This window comes from Balaenoptera borealis (assembly GCF_965194805.1).
Source record: "Balaenoptera borealis genome assembly, chromosome: 11".
NCBI lineage: Eukaryota > Metazoa > Chordata > Mammalia > Artiodactyla > Balaenopteridae > Balaenoptera > Balaenoptera borealis.
In genome coordinates, this window is record NC_138868.1 from 23,198,378 (window position 1) to 23,218,644 (window position 20,267).

General features: G+C 38.7%; 1 protein-coding gene and 1 long non-coding RNA gene across 8 annotated transcripts in view; both read left to right on the plus strand.

Annotated features, from left to right (window-relative positions):
- Positions 1-20,267, plus strand: part of LOC309606585 — a 257,753-nt gene that overhangs the window by 113,105 nt on the left and 124,381 nt on the right. The window lies entirely within an intron of this gene.
- Positions 9,852-20,267, plus strand: part of TRAF6 (TNF receptor associated factor 6) — a 30,459-nt gene continuing 20,043 nt past the window's right edge. Inside the window, exons 1-4 of one of the 7 annotated variants that reach the window (XM_082343773.1) lie at positions 9,852-11,990; positions 13,678-13,738; positions 15,897-16,103; positions 17,524-17,844. In XM_082343773.1, coding sequence (XP_082199899.1) covers positions 16,069-16,103; positions 17,524-17,844 — 356 coding nt within the window. In that variant the 5' untranslated portion in view covers positions 9,852-11,990; positions 13,678-13,738; positions 15,897-16,068. The remainder of the gene's footprint in view (positions 11,991-13,677; positions 13,739-15,896; positions 16,104-17,523; positions 17,845-20,267) is intronic. The other 6 variants (XM_082343775.1, XM_082343777.1, XM_082343774.1 and 3 more) reach the window with 6 other exon arrangements.

Here is a 20,267-nt window from a genome sequence, read left to right on the forward strand (position 1 = left end):
GAAAAAAATTACCTTTGAAAAGGAAAAATTAAGAAATATGATCAATATAAAATGACGTTCATTATGCCAGTTATGCTTTTTCCTTGATTTCTACTGTGGGTAGGATAACTCTTGCTGCCCTGCATTGGTTTATTTTTGTTTTTATTTTTAATTTACCATAGATGATGATGATGAAGATAGATAGATAGATAGATAGATAAATAGACAGACTGACTCCATCCTTTTATCTATCTATGCTACTTTTCTTTTTAACTTATTTTTTTAATGTGCTATAAAATATATTACACATACAGGAGAGTGCATAAAAACATTCATGTGTAAATCTCTTCCCCTTGAATCAGATAGAACCTGTGACTTGATGTAAGCAAGGGAATATGGCAAAGGTGATAATTATGTCTTTGACTATGCTACATCATATAAGACCCTGTCTTAGTAGCCCAGAGAGAGAAAATTTTCTTCCTTGCTGGTTGGAGGAAGTAAGCTTCCACATTGCAAGAGGGCCTATGGAGAATGTCACCAGACAGGGAAAGGCCGGCAGCCTCTCTTAACTGAGAGCAGGCCACCAGGCAATAGCCAGCAAGAAAACAGAGATCTCAATCCTATAACCTCAAGGATCTGAATTCTGCCAACAGCCTAAGCTTGAAGCAGATTTTTCCCCAGTCAAGTTTCTGATGAATTTGCAGCCCAGTGAAACTCTGGGTATAGCTAAGCCTTGCCTGAATTCCTACCATACAGAAACAATGAGATAATGCAATAGCCAAGGGGTGAAAGCAACCCTTGTTTCCATCAAAGAATGAATGGGTAAACAGAATGTGATATATACATACAATGGAATATTATTATGCAGCCTTAAAAAGGAAGGACATTTTGACATATGCTACAACATGGATGAATCTTGATTCAATTACGCTAAGTGAAATAAGTCAGACACACAAAACAAATACAGTATGATTCTAAATACTTAAATGAGGTACTCAGAATAGTTAAATTTGTAGAGACAGAAGGTATAATGGTAGTTGCCAGGGGCTGGAGGAGGGGGGAAACGGAACGTTGTTGTTTAATAGGACAGAGTTTCCATTTGGGAAGAAGAAAAAGCTCTAGGGGCGAATGGTGGTGATGGTTGCACAACAATGTGAATGTAATTAGTGTCACTGAATTGTACACTTAAAAATGGTTAAGATGCTAAATTTATGTCAAAAATTACATGATTGGATGGAAGTGTTGGCTAATATAATCATTTTGCAATATATAAACGTATCAAATCAACACATTGTACACCTTAAACTTACACAATGTTACATGTCAATTATATTTCAATAAAGCTGGAAAAAATAAAAATAATTTAAAAAAGAAACTGTGAGATAATAAATAGATGTTGTTTTAATCTGCTACGTATGTGGTAATTTATTAAGCACCCTAGGAAAGTAATGAAGCATTCTATTCATTTATATATTATATATTAAATATATATTATATATTTATATATTATATTTAACATATAAATATATATTATATATACATATACAGTCTGATGAATACTTTAAAGTGAATACCCATAGAACTACTACTCAAATCAAGAAATAGTATATTGCCAGCCAGCACCTTAAATGTCCTTGTGGGTTCCTTCTTATTCACACCCTAGAGCAAATGCTTTCTGGTTTTATTTTATACCTTTACTGTCTGGGAACACCACATGTTAAAACTGAAGGATACAACCCAAAGCTTTAATCAAATGTAAATTTATAGGCCTAAATATATTTGTGATATTGTGATATAACAAGAAATATGTATTTGATCTTAATCCATGTTTTGTTGGATTTTTACCTAGGTTTTTTCAGGTTTTTTGAGCTATTGTAAATGATATTATATTTTAAATTCCAGTGTGCACAGGCTCACTGCTAGCATAATGAAATACAACTTTTTTAAATGGTTATCTTATATCCTGAGGCCTCCTGACTCATTTTTTTAATTCTAGGAAGTGTGTGTGTGTGTATCCTGTAAGATTTTCTACATAGATAATCATATCATCTGCAAGTAGGGACAGTTTTATTTCTTTCTTTGTGATTTGTATGCCTTCTACTTCCTTTCCTTGTCTTATTGCATTGACTACAACTTCCAGAACTATGTAATATAAGAGCAGTGCCATTGGCTATCCTTGCCTTGTTCCAATTCTTAGGGGAAAGCATTTAGTCTTTCACCATTAAGTATGTTAGATGTAGGTTCTTGGAAACACTCTATCAAGTTGAAAAAGTCCAAAGTGCTGATGAAAGAAATCATAGAAGATGTAAATAGAGACATACTATGTTCATTAATTGAAAGATTCAACATAATAAAGATGTCAGTTCTCCCACAAATTGAAGCATAGGTTTAACACAATTCCTATCAAAATCCCAGTAAAATATTTTGCAGATAGGCAATATTATTCTAAAATTTATATGGAAAATCAAGGGAACTAGAATAGCTAAAGCAATTTTTAAAACGAAATCAAAAGTAGGAGGAACTCATCTATTTGATTTCATGACAATAAATAACTAGAATAATCAAGACTCTGTGGTATCATGGGAGAGATAGACATACAGATCAATGGGATAGAATAAAGGAACCAAAAATAGACCCACACAAATATACCCAACTCATTTATTTTACAAAGGTGCAAAAACAGTTCAATGGAGGAAAGATAGCCTTTTAAACAAGTGATGGTGGAGTAATTGGACACCCAAAGTCAAGAAAATAAAGTAGCAAGAAATGGAAGGGGAGGAGGGAGGAAAGAAGAAAAGAAGGAAGGAAGGAAGGAAGGAAGGAAGGAAAGAAGGAAACCTAGTCTCACACTTTATACAAAAACTAATTCAAAATGGATCACAGTAAAAAGACTAAGAATATAATTAGAAAATAGGCAAAAGACATGAAGAGACATTTTGCCAAAGAGAATGTACAGGTGGCAATAAGCACATGGAAAGGTGCTACACATCATCAGCCATTAAGGGAGTGAAAATTACAACCACAGTAATATATCACTATACATCTATCAGAAAGGCTAATACAATAAATGTGAATCACACATACATTGTTGGTGAGAATGTATAATGATAGAGCCACTCTGGAAAACTATTTGGCAGTTTCTTAAAGAGCTAAAATACAAATACCATATGACTCAGTGATTGTACTCCTGGACATTTGACGCAGATAAATTAAAATTTATGTTCACACAAAAAACCTTATAGGAATGTTTATAACCAATTTCAATGCAAAAGTTTCCATACTATGTGATTCAATTCATGTGACATTCTTGAAATGGTAAAATTATAGAAATGGAGAACAGATTAGTGGTTCCCAGGGTATAAGGAGGGTACAAGGAGGAGGGAACTAGGTATGGCTATAAAAGGGCAACATGGGGGATTCTCGTGGTGATGGAAATATTCAGTATCTTGACTGGATCAATATCAAGATATTGTGATATTATGCTATAGTTGTACAAGATGTTACCGTTGGTGGAAATTGGGTAAAGGGTAAATGAGATTTCTCTGTATTATATCTCACAATTGCATATGAATCTACAATCATCTCAAAATTAAAGTTTATTTTTTTAAAGATTATATAATGACAAGCAAATGTAATTGCAAACTTGGGCTGGACCCTGGATGGAAAATCAAACCAAAGTAACAGCTCTAAAGGATTATTGGGGTAGAACTGAGGAGATTTAAATATGGTTGTATGTTAGATAATATTTATTGTACAAGTTAAATTTCTGAGTGTGATAATAGAGTTGTGGTTATATAGGAACCTATATAACTTGTCCTTGTTCTTAGTACACTGAATTATTTAGGGACAATATGATAATATGCAACTAGTTCTCAAGTAATTCATAAATAAGTTTTTTTGAAAACTCTCAAATAATTAAGGGAGGGGGGAGAAGGAGGGAAAAAGAGAGTGAGCAAGCCAGCCAGCCAACATGGAACATTCCTGAAAGATAAGCAAATAGGCAAGAGTGATGATGAGGGAAACAGCCTCCATAATCAGTAGTTATGAACTCTGTCCCATACTAAGAATCTTTAATGTCCTGTTTGCCTAGACAGACACCATCTCCTTTTCTAGTCCTTTAGATAAATGCTGTAAACTTTTTATAAATCTTAAACATTTTACTGATCAGCTACTGTGACCTGTTTCAGTACCTTTAAATAGGCTTTTTCAAGTTTGCCAACTTATGTCTCCAAAGTATACCTTCCCCTCCTGTCTGGGTGTCCTGGGGTCTCATCTTCCCCAGTGGAATGTCAGTAAGCTGCTAGGCAATTCCTAAAGGTGGCTTTAGATTGTACTCGTTAAAGTGTTGTGACGTTGATGAATGCAGGGATTGGGGTGTAGTGGTCCCCAGATCTGAGCAATAAGCACTCTCCTCCTTCCAGAATGTAGTCATGTAAATAGCAAGGCCACGTTTAAAAACTTTGTTAGTCATTTTTTTTTCCTTCACAGTGGTTTCTTCAGGAAAGTAGAAGTGAGTTTCAAAACTGTAAGGGGACATTTTTTGTTTTATATTTTTTACCTTCTGTAATGAATATTTTATCTTGTATGTGAGTTTTAATTTCTTTTTAAAGTTATTGGGGTATGTGGTATATGTATGTGTGTCCATTTGTTTTTTAAAATAATACACTAACCTAGAATCCTAAGGAGAATGAGTAAGATACACACCAAGAACTAGATGGAACAAAAATTGACAGTCGTTCTGGGAAGTCATTTGAAACAGAAGTCATAAATATCCATAGCCTTTGACCTACCAATTTCCATTGAAGAAACCAATCTTAAAGTCGTAATTTGAAATGTGGGCAAAGATTCATCCACAAAAGTTCATTGACACGTTATAAAAGCAAATACTATAATAGAAATAATCTGATATTCAAACTTAGAGGAATAGTTAATTTATTACAGATGCAAGCATTTAGATAGGAAACTGCACATTTTTTAATATTATCTTGAGGCATTTTTAATTAATTAGGAAATGCTTGATGTAAGAAGTGAGATAAATATAAACTATTTTATGGGCTACAGAACTAAAGCTGATGAATCATTTCCAGTTTCCAATTGTGTTCCAATTTCTAATACTTTATTTCCTCTTTGGAGTCTGTTATTTGGCACTTTCCTAATTTAGTTTTGAGGAATTTCCTATCAGAAAACAATGCCTCTCTGGTCATGGGCAAAATGATCTCTCGTTTATTGATTTCTAGTTTTGACCCTTTATATCCCTAGTTCACTGGTGCAGAAAACAAAAAATGCAAATGACCCTTAATAAATGCCTTGAGAAGAAATTACCACCACCATCCTCAAGAAACCATTTTGGAAATCTTCCAATGTGCACATGTAGAATCTTCAAAGATCATTATTAGTTTAACAGAATTCTTACATGTTGTACCCCCTACAGAAACTCCTTCAGGAAAGCCTAGAGGATTAGCTATCATTCAGAACATGAAAATTACTTTGTTATAAGAAAGTAGTCAGTCCCATGTTATTCATCAAAGCAATGTTTTATTTAGAAAATCCAGAAAGAAATATATTCTGTTCTGGCAGAAACTGAGGTGAAAGTATGATATTTTTGGTGGATGAAATGCTGAAAGTTCAATTTGAAACTGAAAATTGTTTCGTCTTAACAATCACAAGCCATTAACAACAGCACCACATGAAAAGGGTAAACGTGGGCAAAGGCTTCAGGAACCTGGAATGTGTCCTACTCTATGTGATGAAAAACTTAAGAGTGACAGCTTTAACCCCCAAGCACACACACACCTTCCATTCCCTTTCATAGTAAAGCAGCTTTTAATTTACTTAATTTTGTCATTGTAATAATCCTCATTTAGGCTGTTTCCAACCTATGAAAGAATTGTATATTCTCCCCAAAGCATTTTTATTGAGTTATTTGCAACCAACTACATATTCTATAAACACAATATTATTAATTGGGACTGGCTTTCCCTCTCCCCACCGCTGTCTGCCCCACAAAAGACTATTTGACTCATACTGTATCTGAAAAAATGTTTGCAATGAAAAAGATACAATTACGGAAAATAATACTGTTGCATAAAAGACACATTATTTCAACTTCAATTGTGGACAATTCAGGGAAACTAAACATTTATTTATTTAACTGTCTTTTGGGGAAATTATGTTATAAAATCTAATGAGGAACACTGGAAATATATCTCCTGTTCTTCCCACCAAGCAAGCTCACACCACAGTTCTGAACACTTCCTCTTTCGTGCCTCAGATTTTCTCTGCTTTCCACTGCCTCTGTGAGAGTTTCTACACCTGGCAAGGAGCAGGAACTCACACACAAGAGACTTTTGAACTCAAGAGCCTTCCTGAATGGTAATCCTCTATTTGTTTCAAAATATAAATAAGCCAAACGCTTAAGTATACATTTTTGATTTTGTGTTCCAGTGCCATGATTAAGATTTTTGTTTTGTTTTGTTTTTTAAGGATCCTAATGTCCTGAAAGGTTTAACATTCTTCCATTCAAACATCAACCATGCAAAAATCTGACTGAGAAATTCATTCAATATGCAGATGTTGTATAGAAGCAGAGTTAAGCAGGAATGTTGTAATGTTAAAGCATAATTTTCAAAAACTTCAACACAAGACTGCCACAGAAATCGAGAATGAACACATTCTAAGATTTTATTCAGCCCATTAATTAATGAGAGAATTAGTAAGATGATAAAGCTGGTCCAGAGGAAGTTTGGAGAAACAGAGATATTAAAGTCAGTCAAAGGAATGCTGAAATTTACCAGCTTAATAGATACAAATTAGTTAATATCCCATAGTGCATTAACCTCAGGGGGTATGTTTTTTTACTGGATGGAAATCTATGAGTTAATGTATAACTTCAGTGTCTGGTCTCTAATCAAATAGTAAATAGCAAAGTCAAACAGGAGAATTCTCAGACATAGATAATTAATTATTAGGCAAACATGTTAAACAATGACACTGTTGCCTTCCTCTTACTTTATTTCAGGTTTTGAATGATTTTTCTTCATAGTAATGCTTTTTAAAGTGTTTAGAAGAGACTGTACCAAGAGAAATCATAAGGTATTGTTTACCTTGGTGAAATACTCTGACCCTTAGCTCTGTAAGTTCAAAAGCTGATTTTTTTTTCCACCCAGTGTGCCTATACACTAACTCAGCTCACAAGAAGCAAATCTACAAATCAGACAAAAGCAATTTGTTTTCATTAAAAATATAACTCATGAATAGATCAGATTCTTCTATTCTATGGCTGGTACATTCTTTCCCCCAAGGAAAGCAGTAAATTGGGTCCACTTACCATCTCAATGTTGCTTGATGATCTCTGGTGAAACTAGCTAGGAAAATCTAGCTGCAATGCTGTGGAAATGTCCCCACCCTCCTCATTTTCCCAAATGAAGGACGGAAAAAGATCTCCTCCTTTCTCCAAGAGCAGGAAAAATGAGTATGGCCACAAAAAGTCTAGGTTCTTGCTTGGGATTTGGGAAGAGGGTGGAGAGGAATGGTGAGTACTTTTACTCCTTGCCAGTGGATGGGCTTTACCAAAGAAAACTCTGCTATGGACAATATTGGGAAATTCCATAGATTCCAAGGTAGGTTCCAAAACTAAGCTTCTGCCTCCTAGTGGCTCAGAGTCTTGTTCTCAACCTAGACAGTGAAATGAGCCAAGGGCATAGTCCCAAATCCTGTTATTAGTGTCTGCAGTCTCCCCAGGAGCCTCCCCATACACACCCACATGTCCACACGCCTCACTCATCTTCCTTTATTGCCCATCTCCTTCATTTCTCATCACCCATGCCCTCCTCTTCTCTGAGAACTTTCCCTTATTTTGGTGGAGCGGGGTGGGAGGAGAGAGGGAGAAACGGTGGAGGAGGCTACCCTGAAACTTACTGTACTTGGAGTATATTCCAAGACCGGAACCCTCTATTGGGTAACCTTCCTTCCTGTGCTCCTCTGGCTTCACTTAGCTACTGTTAGTGACCATGAAATCATTCAATAGGTAAATTGCTTTTGCAACTCAATGATTAATGACATCAGGACATCTCCAAAACTTCTGCCTTTGAACATGGATTGCTAAGGGGAGATTTTGATCCAGGACACTTCCTCCCCCGAGCTGAATGTACATGGGAGATGCCAGACTGGATCTCTTTGACCTTTTCTAGGTTCCATCATATCTAATGCCTCCTCTGACTGACTCAGTCTTTCTTGGTCTGTAATTTTATCCAAGGTTAACATATTCACTTTCTTGCTCTTCCTGCTTCTGGTGTGAGAAAGTTTCTGACTCTAAAGTGCTTTTGTAAGATGATATATTCCATTGCATACTCTTAGGTTGGCACGTGTAAATTTTTTTATGATAAGTTGAAATAATTGCGAAAGATGTAATTCTACCATACTGTATATTTTACAAGTCTGTACATATTTTTTGACAAAACTTTGCACATTTAGCTCATTCAAGTCTCATTCCATTTATGGGGGAAATCTACTACACAACCTAATTAATAAAGCCAGTCCTTATTGACAAACCATTTCAACCAATCAGATTCACTCTCCATCAGTTTTCAATCAAAATAAATCTAATAATATGCATCATGAAAACCATCTCATTTATGAATTTTAACTCTAAAATTGACATATCAGATAGCCACATAGATGGGTGGATAGACAAATGGCTGGATGTGAAAGGAAGGAAGGAAGGAAGGAAGGAAGGAAGGAAGGAAGGAAGGAAGGGAGGAAGGAAGGAAAGGAGAGAGAGAAATGATAGAGCACTGAGACTTGTTTTGAGTTTGTTACCTAAATAAAATAAGATGGAATCACTTAGAATATTTCTTACTGAATCTGTCCTTGTTCACAAAGAAATTCTCCCTTGCCAGCTATGAATTCTTTAATTGGATCCTTTGGAACGCTGGAGACAATCTAGCCTAGGAATTCACATTCTGTCATTTTCACAGCATCCTATTGGCTGTACCCTGTTCATTGTGCAAGGGGATCACATATGGGCATAAATAGCATCTTCAAGGCTGACTGCCACACACACATGATGGTTGTTCAATAAATATGGTTTGAACTAAAGAATTGTGTTCTACTTTTATCATTTAAAACTTAGAGAGCCGTCTTATTTCTAAATGGGGGACAATCTCTCACCCTCCCACCCCTACCTGGGACAGCCTACAAGGTGAATCTTATTTCAGTTTTCAAATAGAGTGTGAAAAACAGCAACCCAGAAATGATACTGTGATGATATTTTTGCCCACTTTGAATACTTATATAGGACACTGGAAAATATTTTAAATTAGTGACATTTCAGGAAACCTAGGTACTGTGGTTGCTGTACATATCAGATAACCCTTCTGATCAGAATATTCAGTTCCTTCCGCCTGTATAGAGCTTCCTAGTTTACAAAGAGTTTTCACATGTATGATCTCATTTGAACTAATAAAGTCTCTGAGAAGGAGACAGGATGGATTTTATTCCAACTTTACAGATGAGGATACTTGACCAGGTCCAGTTTTAATAAGAGGCAGAGCCAAGAGGAAAACTTTGTTTTCTGATTCCGAGTCCAGTAGGGGTGTGAACGATCAGAAGAGACTTTAAGGAGGAATTTGCATAGGATAGGCTGGGTTGTGCTGCAGAAAAGACAACCCTAACATCTCAATGGCTCGAAACAACAGAGATTTGTTTGCTGCTCATATAAGTCCAATGAAGGTGGATTGACTTTCCAAGGCAACTGCCCTCCATACAGCAATTTAGAGATCCAGCCTCTTACAGCTGCCCCACCCATGGTTGTCACGTGGGGAAGAGGGTCTTTCAATGAAAATCAAATGCTTTGGTCTTAAAATGACACACACCCCTTCCCCTGAACAGCCTGTGGGTCAGAACTAGTCATATGGCGCCGTCTGACTGCAAGGGGACAGGGTAGTGTAAATCTCCTGTGTGCCCAGGGCGTGGGTGAGCGCCAACACTCTCTACCAGTATAAACAGAGAAGAATAAATAGGATCTGTAGAAGTAGGAGGAAGTCCCTCAAGGACACGTGTGAAAATGGTGAAATACACACACAATATCTAATCTTTCTGAAAGCCCAGTGCTGGGTTCTCTCACGTACATTTTTATTAGTTGATGCTGACAACAGCCTGGAAGGTAAATATTATCCCCTAGTTTATGGTTTAGGAAACTGAAGTTCGTAGAAGTTACAAAACTTGCCCCAGAGCACATATTAATACGTGGAGGAAAGTCTACCTCCCTTGTTCTTCTTTTTCTCCATCTCTCAGTTTTATATAATGATCTCTTCACCATCACATAGGGAATTTATTTTTACAGGGCCCTGGGAATCAGTGGGGAGGGATGCACAAGAGCTGGCAATTCTACTGGCAATGTTTTATTTACTGAGCTGGGTGGTGAGCACACAGATGTGTGTATAATTCTTTTTATGTCTTAACTATTTCAAAACACTTTAAAAAAAGGGGGGGCAGAGTGAGTTTGAAAACTTGTGACAGTTTCTTATCTTAAAAACATAAGTATTTTTTATGAATATCAGCAGCCAGAAAGCAGGAAATACAGTATTGTTAACATTTATTGAGCACATACTATGTCCTAGTTTTAAATAATTTATTAACATGTACTAACTTATGTTACCCTCCCAACAATGCTACCAATGAGGTAGGTACTGTCATTATCCTTATTTTAATGAGATGAAAAAATTGAAGTCAGATTAAGTAAATTATTTAAAGTCAAATAATTTATAAAGGGGAAAAACTAGATTGGAACGAAGCACTCTGGTTTCAGGACATGTACATATGAAACCCAACACCCTGTAATACCTCCCCCAAGAGGTGAAGGATGAGTCAGATTTGCAGAGCTGGGCCAAAATCTTTCACGCATCTTCATGTTACATTCCTTAGAGGTTTGCATGCAGTTAAACAAGGAATTAAAAATAGCTTTCTTGGGATTCCCTGGTGGCGCAGTGGTTGAGAATCTGCCTGCCAATGCAGGGCACACGGGTTTGAGCCCTGGTCTGGGAAGATCCCACATGCCACGGAGCAACTGGTCCCGTGAGCCACAATTACTGAGCCTGCGCGTCTGGAGCCTGTGCTCCACAACAAGAGAGGCCGCGATGGTGAGAGGCCCGCGCACCGCGATGAGGAGTGGTCCCCACTTGCCGCAACTAGAGAAAGCCCTCGCACAGAAACGAAGACTCAACACAGTCATAAATAAATAAATAAATAAATAAAAGAACGTGAATTTCTAAAAAAAAAAAAAAAATAGCTTTCTTGTGACGTTGACAGAAAAAGAGATGATGTGTTTGGCAGCAGTTTCAAAGAAATATTTAAATATATGGGTTTGACTCCCTTGGACTGGTTGAAGGGGAAGGACCAGGTGATAACAGAGGGCTCTACGTATCACGTAAACTTCCTTGGCAAGGAGGATGGAGTTAGGGAAGGAGTGAAGACTTTCCGAAGGTCAAGTAATCTCGCCGAGTTGGGGTTTTTCTCCTGCTTGGATTGGGAAACTATAAACACACAGTTTGGGATTACTGCTGTTGCTGCTGCTCACTAGATCACAGTTACTCCGCGACAGATCTCAGTTCAGGATTGCTGGGTAAGGAATTCCCAGGTGGGATTCGCACCCAAGCGAGGCGGAAGCGCAGCGGGAGAGCTCTAGATTGACAGCAGGACCTACCCACGCCTGCGCCGCAGCGCACGCCCGTGGAGGACCGCCGCCAGGGGGCGCCAACGCCCGGATGGGCCGCTCTGTCTCCTCCCCTGCCTGCTCCCCGCCCCTCGCTCCCCCGGGCGAGCAGAGAAGGCGGAAGTAGGGGCGTCCGCGGTTGGGGCTCGGGCTCCCGGGGGACGCAGTAACGGCGGCCTTCAGGTCAAGGGACTGGCGTCCTGGCCCACTCGGCTTGGAATGCGGTGCCTTTCTCTCCTGGCACCTTGGCTGAGTGGAGTTCTGCGGCCGGGCGTAGTCGGCGGCCCAGCGGACCGGAGCGGTGAGTCTCCTTCTGACGGCTCCCGGCGGTGGGGGCCTCTCTCCCCACGGGCTGGGATGCCTCCTCCTCTTCTGTTTCTCACTTGGGGACGCCGCCCCTGGCTTCCCACGGGTTGGGGACGCCGCCTCCTCTCCCCTGGGTTCCCACAGGTTGGGGACGCCGCCCCCTGTCTCCTCACCTCTGCTCCGCCGGCCGGTGGGGACCACCTCACCGGCTCACTCCATCCCCCAGCTGGAATCTCGCGCCAACTTTCTCGGCCCGACTTCCTCCACCCCGCGCATTCCCCTTCCCAGAAAAGGAAATCGCCTCCTGTATTTTCCCGTCGCTCGGATGTTACCGGCTTAAAAAAAAAAAATTCCCTTTAGATTCTTAGCGACTCCCTCTGTCACTGTCATGGGAGAGCTATTTTTGGGTTCTTTGTTGAACTCGGTAAACGTCCCAGGCAGCAAGTTTTTTTTTTTTTTAAAGAAAAGGTTCAGCTGACACGAATGTTTCCTCCCCCGCCCCTGCACGCGGGAGTTCTAGCGATTGTTCCAGACGCTGGGTTGATAAAGCTGTTCCTAGTATTTGGCTTCAGGGGAACTCCAGCTGAGTTACGACTGTCTTGAATGTGAACAGAAAGCACCTACAAATTTTAGGAGCTTCATTCAACGTATAGTATTTGCGTGTTTTCTCTGGTTTCTCGGGAGTGTAAATCACTAAGTGTCTTGCTACACAGGCATAGAAACAAGAAAAACTTGAAATTCTGAGTGTTGGCCTTGTGAACCTGGCCACTGGTATTTTATCCACTCCCCTGTGATTACTCGGGAAGGGAGAAGGGGCTTTTCTGATGTTGATGTGGGAGTGGGGTGAGGACGCTGTGGCTTCTTTTGTGACTCAAGGAAGGAATGTGTCTCAGGCCTTTGTTGCCCATGTGATGATCAGAGTTTCAACCTGCACGCACTATATACCTCACAGTATTTAAGAATTGTAACTTGAAGTCTTTTCTGTGACAAATTTGGATACGTGATGCTGATAAATTTTTGGCCACTTAGATTTTGAAAGAAGTTCAAATCTTTGCCTCCTGGAGGAGAACAAATCATGCCTAGGAAGAGGAATGTCCCCTCAAATTTGTGATCAAAAATCAGGCATAGCAGTTGACTCTTTTGCAGCACCTTGGCCATTGCAGCCCTTTTGCAGGTCTTTGCAATTTTAAGAATAGATCTTAAGGATTTGGTAAATAGTTCTTGTTTCTAAAGCTAGTAGCAAATTAAAGGTAATTTCTCAGTGTTTTGTATTATGTGGTTTTACTTAAAAACTTAAAATTGACCAGTTGAAGACATAACTTACTGATTTCGTTAGCTTGGTACGTTTCTCTCATTAGCATCTGTTGATCTTAAAGGAACAAAGTTTTGTGTATCGCCCTACTCCCCCTCCCACAAGATATTTAACAGTATATTCTTTGGAGCATAATATATAACCGCATACTAATAGGTGAATTTAAGCCATGTATTTCTTATAAGGTTATTTTTGATATTCATTTTGCAGTCAAAATAAGTTGGCAGTGGTTACATCCCACAATATTTAATTAAGGCAGTGCTTACTGTACTAGACTCACAATTACAAAGAGGGAATTACAGTCATGAAGCTCTTAACGTACTCAAGAACCATTTAACCTTTGTGCTGTCTCTTCTATTAATTCATATAGAAAGCCACATGAATTCTGAATGTTAGAATAGAAAAGAGGCCAAAGAAATCTTTATTTGAAGGTAAGAATATCTGTTCACTCTTATTTATTTTAGCTTATGTAAAGCCAAGCGTACCTCTGTAGCATCTCATGAAGTGGATACCTAAGGCACCATATGAGGTTTAAAAAAAGAAATACTAATAGAGCATAGTATTTTCTACACGGTTGCCAGATCATCATCATCTTTTTTTTTTTTAATAAATTTATTTATTTATTTATTTATTTTTGGCTGCATTGGGTCTTTGTTGCTGCACGCGGGCTTTCTCTAGTTGCAGCGAGCGGGGGCTATTCTTCCTTGCAGTGGCTTCTCTTATTGCCTAGCATGGGCTCTAGGTGCGCAGGCTTCAGTAGTTGTGGCTCGTGGGCTAAATAGTTGTAGCTTGCGGGCTCTAGAGCGCAGGCTCAGTAGTTGTGGCCCATGGGCTTAGTTGCTCTGCAGCATTTGGGATCTTCCCCGACCAGGGCTCGAACCTGTGTCCCCTGCATTGGCAGGTGGAGTCTCAACCACTGTGCCACCAGGGAATCCCCCAGATCATCTTCTATAGCTGACTCTAAGCACTTTTTGGGTTTTTTTCTTGGTGTTAATTAAAATAGTTACTCACTGTAGTTAAGAAAGTGATTTTCAATTAAGTCATCACAGTCCCTAAAAGTAAAGGGAAAAAATGTTTTAACTTGCCAAAAAGAAAGAGTAAACCTAAAAATACTGAATGGCATTCAGAATACTGCTTTAGCTTAATTTTCCCTTTGCAGTATAGTTACATGGGACTACATACTGTAGACAGAGTGACTATCTAAAGAAGTTTATTTGAAAGATGTAAAGCTTCTGTATTACTTCTTAAAGCATGAAAAATAATGGCATCTATATTTTTAAGAGTGCTCACTTTCATGTCTTGACACTGCATTCCTGCAGTGGAATTCCTTTTAAGGAATTGTGACTGATTGGACAGATTTTCTTAGTAACACATTCGCTATAAAAGGTCTCTAAATCTAAAGACCTTCAAGTCTTTTGGACTGGATAGCAGGAGGGCAGTGTATCGACTATGCAATAAACTGAATTTTAACTGGACATTTGGGCAGAAAAGGTAGACTTAGCTCAGGGACTTTTGCTTTTGTCTCCTGGCTAGCATTTTGATATATGCTGTACAACCAAACAAATATTAATTTCTCAAAAGTGATTTTACTTTAAAAAAATAAAATGGTTAAAGTTTCAAAAGGTAACTATACCTGGAATTATCAAAGGTATATAAAATGTGTTCTCTCATACTTACTCTGCTTTTGGGAGTGGGAATTATAAAGCCTTTGATATTGGATATCAAAACATATCATATTGGATAACCAGCATCTATCAGAAACTATAAAAAATTATATACTTTTTGACCTAATAATTCTACTTCTAAGAAATTTAACTAAGGTAGTAATTGAACACAGAAATGTATATGGGAAGAAAAGTAACAAAGGATATAAACACTAGTATAGCATTACAGTGTTATCTATCAACAGATTTGGAGGATATAACAGGGGCCTTATACCCCATCCTGGAGCACAGGCGTAATAACTAGTTCTGCTGTTTGCCAGTATCTTGCCATCCCTTCCTTTTTATCAACTTGTACTGAGTCTTCCACGGGATTCTGCATTAGTTATAACAAGGCTTTGCAAACTGTTTTTAACTTTTCAAAAATACTATATCGAAACTAAAAAGGTAAAACAAAATGCCAGTTTTTCTTTACTGATTTTTTGGAATTCTGTCAACCCAACCTGATAACACTGGACAGCTCATGTTTAACAGAAGCTGTGGTCAGCATCTTAGTCTAGTATAATAAAAATAAATGGAAAGAAATTTTAAATTCAGCTTTATAGACAGAGTTGTCAAAACATAGACAAACATAGGATAGTACAAATTGCACAGGCTCTTGGGGGAGGTAGTCTTGGGTTCTGATTCTAACTCTGTTTCTTATTAGTTGGGTAATCCTTGGCAAGTTACTGAGCCTTTTAAAGCTTCAGCGTTTCCACTTTGATAACGGGGTGGGAGGGCAATAAAATGGTTAAATAACTCTATAGAGCTACACATAATAACAACTCATTTTTACTTCCAGGCACAGTTCTAAGTGCTTTGCACATATTAACACATTTAATCCTCTCGGTAATTCTGAGGTGGATTCTTTTGTTACCCCCATTTACAGATGAGGAAACTGAAGCACAGAAAGGTTATATAGTTTGCCCAGGTCATACACCAAATGATGGAGACAAGAGTTAAACCCAGATCATCCGATTCCAGCATCTAAGCTCTTCACCACTTCATGATATTGCCTCTCCAGCCAGAACAGTGCCTCATCCTTTGTAGGTGGCCATCAAATGCTACTCAAAATCTTTTTGAGAAGAAGAAAAAGGTATCTATAGTGGTAAAAAATAGAAGATTACTGTCTTAACCCACTATTTGACATGGTGGCAGCCAGGATTTTTATATAAAAATGAGAGAGGCGGGGGATACATTGTCTACCATATTGGCTGGAGGCTTACATTCTGTTTTCTAGAACTCTGGTTGACGCTTGAACAACATAGGTTTGAACTGCATGAGTCCACTTATAAGTGGACTTTTTCCAATAAATACTACAGCACTACATTATCAGAGGTTGGTTGAATCAGTGGATATAGAACCACAGACACAGAGGGCAAATTGTAACGTTATTTGTGGATTTTTGAGTGCTTCGGTGTCGGCACCCCTAACCCCTGTGTTCAGGGGTCAACTGTATATCTGGCACATAGTGGGAATTTTCCTTACGTGTAATTACCTACAAGAGAGACCTGGTTAATTAGGCTGTGAATTGCTTTTAGACCTTAGCTTCTCACTTGTAAATTCTGGTAATGGTTTAGAATTTGAAAGCATCCCACCTACCGTGAAAGCAATAGTTTTCCATAGGCAAACAAAACCTCACTTGTTTTTCCAGTCATTAGTAATGAAACATAGTCACTTGACACGACTGAAGGCACGAGGACATACAGATATACTTTTTCAATTCCGTTCTTTCTGCGTAATAGAAATTGCCACACTGAACATTTGGAGGTACAGTTGACCCCTTGAACAACACAGGTTTGAACTACACAGGTCCACTTAAACGCAGATTTTTTTCAGTAAAGGATCTGTGGTTATTGCCTCTGAGGATGTGGAACTTTGGGAACAGAGGGCCAACTCGGGTTTTCTATTGCGTGGGGGTCGGCATCCCTAACACCTGCCTTGTTCAGGGCTCAACTGTAGTCAATAGAGTTTTAGATCTAGAAGAAGAAACTGAGATCCAAATGGTTATTAGTTGCCCAAAATCACACATCTAATAGTTTCTCAGGATCATCTGATCCCTTGTGCATTGCTCGTCCTCGCACTGCCTGCTGGCCGTGCTGTTCTCTTCAGCTCTGGATACTTGAAGGAAGTTCAGCAGCATAATTAAGTTCTTCAGCAGCTGCCTAATGAACACCTGTTAGGCGAAAGAGCTCGTGCTGAGTACTGAGGAAATGAAAATTCTTGAAACTCCAGTCATAGAAAACAGACATTTAAACAGATAATTATGCTAATTATTACAGTTGAGGTATTTTTCTTCTTTTAACCTTGTATTCCATCCTTCTACTAGATCATGAACTCCTTAACTTGTAAAATAGTAGTCATGAAGCAAAGCTGAAAAAACTTTGAAAGTTTTCTGTAAATAATATTAACAGAGCTAATGTTTATCAACTGGAAGGTGGCTTGCATAGATAGCTATGATATATGTGTGTGTGTGTGTATATGTGAAGGCACTTTTTGTCTTGCTATTCCTTCAGAGCAGCCGATAATCACGTTACTATGAGTCTGCTACACTGTGAAAACAGCTGTGGATCCAGCCAGTCTGAGAGCGACTGCTGTGCTGCCATGGCCGCCAGCTCCTGTGGTGCTGCAGCAAAAGATGACAGTGTGAGTGGAACGGCCAGCACAGGGAATCTTTCCAGCTCTTTTATGGAAGAGATCCAGGGGTATGACGTGGAATTTGACCCACCCCTGGAAAGCAAGTATGAATGCCCCATCTGCTTGATGGCATTACGGGAAGCAGTGCAAACACCATGCGGCCACAGGTTCTGCAAAGCCTGCATCATCAAATCAATAAGGTACGTGAGCATAAGAATGAACCTGTAACAACCAAATAGAACATTATTAAATAGAACACAGGGCATCCCAAGAATAGTCTTATACATAAAAAGCTACTTCAGGAAAAAGAACACTGGACAGAAAACTGAGAAATTTACATTCTTACTCCAGTTCCTGCTGTAGTATGAAAGGTAATTACTATGTCCTCTCCTCCTTTGACCCTCAGATAAATAAACAATAAGTAGCTACTTCTACTTAATACAACTGCTAGCAGTTGTATTGTAGACTAGAGTGTGTCTCTAAGCTTTAAGAAAATAATTTAAAATAATGTACCTTAAATGATGATCCTACTAGAATACGATAATCTCAACCATACAAATAATGCTGACTTTATGAGTAATCATTATTCTCATTTTAGCCACATTAAATTTTGTCTGCTACCTGCTGCCTATGGACAACTGTAAAATAACCAGTATTTTTAAGGAAAGTATTGATTGATGGCTCTGCCTTCATAATGTATCCAAAATTCAATCCCTGCCTCACCCTGTTCTGAATCACCATCAGCTCTCTCACAGGCCTCCCTACTTCCACCCTTGCCTTCTTCCAGGCTGTTCTCAATATAGCAGCCAGAATGAACCTGGTAAAATAAGTAAGATGATGTCATCTCTGCTCAGAGCATTGCAGCAGGTCATCTGGGAGTAAAAGCCAAAGCCCTTGTAAGGCCTTATATGATAGGTCCATAAATTTTCTGATCATTTCTCTATTAGGCTCCCCTCCCCTCTACCAATTCACTCTTTGCTGTTCCTTGAACTTGTCAAGCATGCTCTTGGGGAGTTGGCTTCAGCTGCTCTCTCTGCATCTTACTTCAGCTAACTGCTTAGTCAGTGCCCTTTACTCCCTCCAGTGTGGCTCAGATCTCACCTTCTCGTAGGTACCTTGGCTACCCTGTTTATACCGCAGCGTGCCTTCCCCCACCTCTCCCCACACTCTCTATCTCCCTTACCTACCTTTTTTTCTTTAACACTTTTCATATTTAAAAATACAGATAATTTGTGTGTTTATCGTCTGCTTGCTCACCTGGAGTATAAGCTCCTTGAGAGCAGGGGTTGAGATCTATTTTAGTTCTTGAAATTTCCTGAGTGCTGGGAATAGCACCTGATACCTAGTAGGTGTTCAGTAAATCACGATTGCATCAACTGAATGAAAGTATATGGGGTTTCCACAAATGATTAAAATTCATCTCCTAAGAAATAGATACATTTTACTATAATTCAAAAGTTAGATGGGAATATTTTTAGGTGACTGAGGAATTCTATACAGGACAAAAAAATGGAACAAGTGGGGGAATTTTAGGTTCTTCAACTAATAAGCATCTAGTCATATTGGTGAAATCATTTTTAAGTAGGTTAGCTGGCTATTCACTCATCTTGTAAGTTTTTTTCTTTCGACTTTTAAATTAACTTTTTTTTTTTTTTCTTGTGGCATCTTTGTGTGGTTTGGTATCAGGGTAATGCTGGCCTCATAAAATGAGTTTGGAAGTGTTCCTTCCTCTTCTGTTTTTTAGAAGAGTTTGAGAAGGATTGGTATTAATTCTTCTTTAAATGTTTGATAGAATTCACCAGTGAAGCCATCTGGTTCTGGACTTTTGTTTGTTGGGAGGTTTTTGATTACTGATTCACTCTCCTTGCTAGTGATGTAGTCTGTTCAGATTTTCTGTTTCTTTATGGTTCAGTCTTGGTAGGTTGTATGTTTCTGGGAATTTATCCATTTCTTTTAGGTTGTCAAATCTGTTGCCATATAATTGTTCATAGTAGTCTCTTTTGATCCTTTGTATCTGTGGTATCAGTTGTGATGTCTCCTCTTTCATTTCTGATTTTATTTGAGTCCTCTCTTTTTTTTTTCTTGTTAGTCGAGCTAAACTTTTCTATAAAATTTGAATTTGTGGTAACTACATCCATACTTGGGAATTGGCTTAATTTAAGTTACAAGGGAGCATGTGTCTTGTTTCAGTTTGGGGGAAAGATATGTTACCCAGTGGTGAATTGGCAATATCTCTTTAGGGTTGGTTTTCTCATTCTCCACACTATTGGCATTTTGAGCCAGATACTTCTTTGTTGTGGAAGAATGTCCTGGTGTTGTAGGATGCTTAACAGCATTCCTGGCCTCTGCTCACTGGATGGTGAAATAGCCCCACTTCCCCATTTGTGAGACCCAGAGTGTCTCCAGACATTGCCAGATGTCCCCTGGAGTCAAAATTGCCCTAGTTGAGACCACTGGTTTAGGGTATACATGAGAGCAGTGTTAAAGGCTCACCTTTTTTTTCTGTTTATAATGATTTTCAGTTTATATTGTATTTAGGTAGAAATAGGACCATATTATGGATCGTTGATTTTCCTGTAGGTGGAGGTGTACAGAAAAACCCAAGTGTCACCCATGCCCAGGA